Source organism: Carlito syrichta, unplaced genomic scaffold (genome assembly GCF_000164805.1).
Source record: "Carlito syrichta isolate Samal-C Ts95f unplaced genomic scaffold, Tarsius_syrichta-2.0.1 Scaffold302022, whole genome shotgun sequence".
NCBI classification, from domain to species: Eukaryota; Metazoa; Chordata; class Mammalia; order Primates; family Tarsiidae; genus Carlito; species Carlito syrichta.
This window is the reverse complement of record NW_007246118.1, coordinates 149552-155208: the sequence shown is the minus strand read 5'-3', so window position 1 is coordinate 155208 and position 5657 is coordinate 149552. Positions and strand designations below refer to the sequence as shown.

General features: G+C 38.2%; 1 protein-coding gene across 7 annotated transcripts in view; it reads right to left on the bottom strand.

The window, feature by feature from the left end:
• SIK3 (SIK family kinase 3) overlaps positions 1–3297 on the bottom strand; it is a 120074-nt gene extending 116777 nt beyond the window's left edge. For 6 of the 7 annotated variants that reach the window (XM_021711292.1, XM_021711291.1, XM_008055899.2 and 3 more), the window contains exon 1: positions 3185–3297. In XM_021711292.1, coding sequence (XP_021566967.1) covers positions 3185–3226 — 42 coding nt within the window. In that variant the 5' untranslated portion in view covers positions 3227–3297. The remainder of the gene's footprint in view (positions 1–3184) is intronic. The other variant, XM_021711294.1, reaches the window with a different exon arrangement.
• Positions 3298–5657: the final 2360 nt, after the last annotated feature.

Here is a 5657-nt window from a genome sequence, read left to right as displayed (position 1 = left end):
AAGTTGCCCAGATGGGTCTCGAACCCACGGGCTCAGGCAATCCACTCACCTCAGCCTCCCAAAGCGTGGGATTACAGGCTGAGTCACCGAGCCTGGCCATTATCAACATTTTAAATACCCGATTTACAAACAAAAAGATCAAAGGTTTTCCTTTTCCCAATCTTCTTCATCCTTCTCCCCAGAGGAACATTGTTTATAGCTTATTACATATCCTTCTAAAATTGTGGCATTCAATAGAAATATAATGTGAGCTGCCTATATAATTTTAACTTTTCTAAGTAGCCACATTTAAAAAGTAAAAAGAGTTGGACACAGTGGCTCATCCCTATAATTCCAATTAGTTGGGAGGCTGAAGTGGGAGGATCACTTGAGGCCAGGAGTTCAAGACAAGCCTGGGCTACACAGCGAGAACCCATCTCTAAAAAAATGTTTAAATTAGCTGGGTGTGGAGGTACTAACCTATAGTACCAGCTACTTGGGAGGCTGAAATAGGAGGAACACCTGAACCCAGAAGTTCAAAGCTGCAGTGAGCTATGATCATACCACTGCACTTCAGCCTGGGAAACAAAGAGAAACTCTGTCTTTAAAAAAAATCTTAATAGCCTGTCCTTATAGGTTAAGTTTGATTTTTCTCTTTAGCTTTATGAATGTCCTTGTTGCCTCAGAAAGTAAATGAAATTTTTTAAAAAGAAAATTACTGAAAATAATTCCAATAATATAGTTTGTTTACCTCTATATGTCCAAAATATTATCATTTCAACAATCTTTTAAAAATTGTAAATGGCTTGGTTTTTACATTTAACGTAATCAGAATTAAATGAAATTAAAAATCAAGCTCCTCAGTCACTCTGGCCACATTTTAAATACATATGTAGCTACCATATTAGACAATACAATTCTAAGAATTTCACTATACTTTACAGTTAATTAATTAATTACCTGTTACTTTTTTTTATATCCTTATGCATTAATGCCATCTAACAGTAGGTCTATCTTTTTTAATGGCTTCATAGTACACCACTGTATGAGTGTGTAGTAATTTAATTTTCCAGTCTAATAGCTATGTTGTTCTTCTTTTTTTCCTTTCTAAAAACTCCCTATATACTGGTGATATTAGCCCATATATTGCTTCCAAGTTCTCTCCATATGTTGATGTACATGACACAAAGTAAATGCTCCAAATACATGCACATATTTAGAAAAAAATGAAGAAAAAAACACAAATGTTACATTGTCTATCTCCTTTGCACCCCTAGATCTTTTCTTAACTGCAAATGTTCCTTTATTATTAAAATGTTCAGCAGTTCAAAAACTGTTGTCTTATACAGTTATCTATATTTGCTCATTCTATAAACCAGAGGAGACTGAGCTAAAAACTACCTTGATGCTATATGATAATGATTTCCTAGCCACTGACAACTCAGAATCTCCCATTAACAACACCAGCCAGAAAGTAAAATTAAAGTTTAAAAGAAGGCACTGTTCAAAGCCAGGGCTGGAACTATGGAAGTCCTTATAGGCTAATGAAATCTTAGGTAAGAAAGGCAAACTTGCAGAATTTGGTTATAAGGTTAATACCTGCAAATTAACTTCTTAAGAAAGGTCAGCCTTAGCCCTGCAATTATTTAAAGATGATTTATTTTTAAAAGTGAGGTCAATAAGTTTATTCAATCTACCAAGATAGGAAGGAAGCCGAGGTTAGACACCTACAAGTTCACAGATACAGGTCTTCAGCTAACACCAGGAAGCTTCACAAATTTGCTTCTGGGGCAGAACATAGGTGTTGTTCAACATAATTTAGTCTGATATATTTCAAAAGGTCTCTACTCCTACTGGCCAAATTGATTTCATTATGTGAGCAGCTGATGCCAGGGCGAGCTCTAAAGCTAACACATACTAAAATCATGACATATTTTCTTTTCCATAAAATTAACAGGTTATGAAAGCTTCGTGCCTTGGCTGTGTTTTCTCCACTACTACACCCATGCCTGGGCCAGTGACAGTTTGCTGAAGACTAATAGCAGCAAATGAATCAAGTGAGTAGCCAATTCCTTCAGAACTAGGAGATGGCTGTTCTGGCCGAAGTAGAGCTGGCTCTGTGCAGAGCATCGAGTTCTCAGTTGCCAACACATGGCAATTTGAGAAGCACCTCAAAGCCCCACCTTTCCCAAAATATCTCTTCCACCAGCCTGCTAAGGTCCTCCCCTCTTGTCTGGCTTGAAATTCTAGCCTGTAATCCCACGCTTTGAGAGGCTGAGGTGAGTGGATTGCCTGAGCCCACGGGTTCGAGACCTGCCTGGGCAACTTGGCGAGACCTTACCTCTATAATAAATCATAAAAGTCAGCCGGGCATGGTAGTACATGCCTGTAATTCTGGCTACTCGGAAGGCTGAGGCACAAGGATCACCGGAGCCCTGCAGGTTGAGGCTGTGGTGGTACTGCACTCCAATCTGGGTGACAGAGTGAGACTCCAACCCAAAAAAAAAAGAAGAAGAAGAAGAAATTCTAGACATCAGATTTTGTCTTTTTATAGTTAGGCTAGGGAATAATTTTGATGATGGCATGAAATATGTATGTTTCTTGGGAAGGTAGAAAAGCCCAAATAAAAATATCTGCTATTACTCAAAATTGGTCTCTTCATTATCAAAATAATTACATTTGGAGAACAAAATCCTAGACCCTACTAGAATAGAAAAGAGGTAAGTTTTGGCTGATGCAAGAAGCAATACTTAAAATATTCACTTAAAAATTGCATCACAATTTATAACATGATTGTCAAAAGTAGTATTCAAATGTTTTAAAAATGCTATATTCATCTCAGTTTTTCACCTCTGTAAATTATCTGTTCTTTTTAGGATTCTCAACCTGTTTTAGGATTCTGATCTAAATAAAATAAGTTCTCATCATCTTCTGTATAATCTTTTTATGTAATTCTTGCTAAGAATGGCATCAAGTGTTAAAGAACGAATTAAAAAGACCTACCTGGGTAAGACAAAACTTAATAGCAAATAGCCAGGGAAACATGAGGATACTAAGTACTGAGTGGGGAAACAGAAGGGTGGGAAAGATAGTAGGATGAACACAGCTACAAAGTCACCCACCCACATTGTCAAAAGCAACCACAGATACAACTGACCATTCTGGGTTCTTTGAAACTATTAACAACACCACTAATGATACTAACCTGGTAGAGCCTGATGATATGGGGGTGGCAAAGCATCTTCATAATTTGAACTTCCCGGAAAATCTTTTTCAAGTTTTCTTCATCCAGTTGGGTCTTATCGATGATCTTGATGGCAACCTGAAAACAGAGGAGGAACATTTACTCTGATGCATTATTAAAAGCAGTTTACTAAGGAAAATTAAATCCACTTTATACAGTCCACAAAATACAAGCTGCCAGTATTTTGTTTACAGAATGTCAATGAGGAAAATTAATTTACTCTTTTTAAAAAGACAGCAAATGGATTTCTAGCAAGTTGGTCTCAAAGGAACAGACTCCAAAAGCTAATGGGTCTTCTGCCATTTCTTAAATTGCTTAACAGTAAAACCCCATGACAAAACACTTCATTACTCAACAGATGTGGTTATGGTCTGGGTTAAATCATGCTTCAGTGCAGAGAGAGGTATATAGGGCCTCTCATTAAGACAAGAAGCTTATATCGTAAGTACATAATATTTTAGTAAGGTTATACCAGAACTTTAAAGGGCTTTCAACATCTTACCAGGTGCTCATATAACTCAATAATAGTAGGAGTGGTGGTGGTGGCAGCAGCTACCATATACTGAACGTTTCCTGTGTGTCAGGGGCATAATTCTTAGTCTACTGTAAGAACCAACTCATTTATACCTCATAATACCCACATTATTATTAACCTTGTTTTATATATGCAGAAACTGAGGCACACAGAGAATAAATAATTAACCAAAGATTACGCAATTTACAGCTAGTACATGGCAGATCAAGGACTGAAGCCCAGGTAGCTTGACTTTAGAAGCAAACTCTTAATAAACTGTTGTGAGAATCTGAAGCTTTCTTTACCATACATACACTGCTTCAGCATAAAACTTCTCTTTCCAATTTGCCCATTTTTCTTATGATACTCAGCAGCACAAACATTTTACAACAGAATGAAAGACCACAAACTTTTTTAAATCTACTAAATCTAAACTTCTTCATTACTCTCAGTAAAATACAACATCTGTGTTGCTTCCAAATATCTCTATATCTCAGTTTCAATTACTTAATCGTATGTATGTAAGCAATATTAGTTAAAGGACCTTGGACTAGTCAAACTCAGGTCACCTCCAATTCTTAAGATTCCATGACTCTACACACTGAGGGAGGGAAAGGAAACTTATACAGTACTTACTGAGAAAAAAGAAAAGACCAGGGAAACAAAATTTCATCAGTAAAAATGTTTAGCTCAGAGAAATAAAGATAGTTTGAAGCCATACATGATAGGTTATTCAAACGTATGAATGACTAGCATCACAGTAACTTTATTTGGAGTTGCCTCAGATGTTAGCACAAGGACTAATGGGAGAAAGGTACAGGGAGACACATTTCAGCTGTAATCAAAGAGCATTTAAGCCCTGCCTAATGATGGAATGTGATAAAAATGAGTTGGGTTTGACTGTAACTACAAGGATTAATCAGACAGCCTGAACTTCAAGGAGACCATAGTCTAATAGGGAAACAAGATATGTGAAACAGATAACAATACAGCATTGGAAGTACAATCAATAGAGCTATGTACCAGGTATAATGGTAGAACAGAGGATGATAAAAGGCCTTTACCTGTGAGAAGAGGTAGACACGGAAAGACTTCACAAAGAAGGCAGAATTTGACTACAGAAAGAAGTGGGATAGGCAGAAAAGAGGGCAGAGAATGTAATATATAGAATCTCACCAGGTGCTTGATCTCCTGTAAGAAGTCTTGAACCATCTGACCCTTTGACTACCAGCATTTCTACTTCTCCTCATTACAGCACCAGATCACATACAGGACCTCAACTCCAACAATTGGTCTGGCGTCTGTTCCTGCTTCTCTCAGGGCAGCTCCCAAAACAAAAATCATGGAAAACAATGTCCCTTTATAAAACAAATAGCTGGGTCTTAGAGCGACTATTAATAAAATCTATGCTGGGCTCGGCGGCTCAGCCTGTAATTCCACGCTTTGGGAGGCCGAGGTGAGTGAATTGCCTGAGCCCACAGGTTTGAGACTCGCCTGGGCAACTTGGCAAGACCTCATCTCTACAGCAAATCAAAAAAATTAGCCAGGCGTGGTAGCGTGCGCCTGTAGTTCCGGCCACTTGGAAGGCTGAGGCAGAAGGCTCGCCGGAGCCCAGCAAGTCGAGGTTGCAGTGGCCGAGAGCGGCCACTGCACTCCAGTCTGGGCAACAGAGTGAGACTCCAACTCAAAAATATAAATAAATAAATAATTAAATAAAATCTTACATGTGAATGGCACCTTTTAGTGTAAAGAATGATTTCCTATACATAAAAGCTTAGAAACTTACAGACATATGCCCATAGCAGAACTTGCAAAGAGGTGTGCTAGAAATAGCTTACAAATGCCAACAGTCCAGCTCTAATCTCAAGGAGCCTCATTTGTTTACCCCAGAGGAAATACCACTTTCTGTGCTTGCCACAG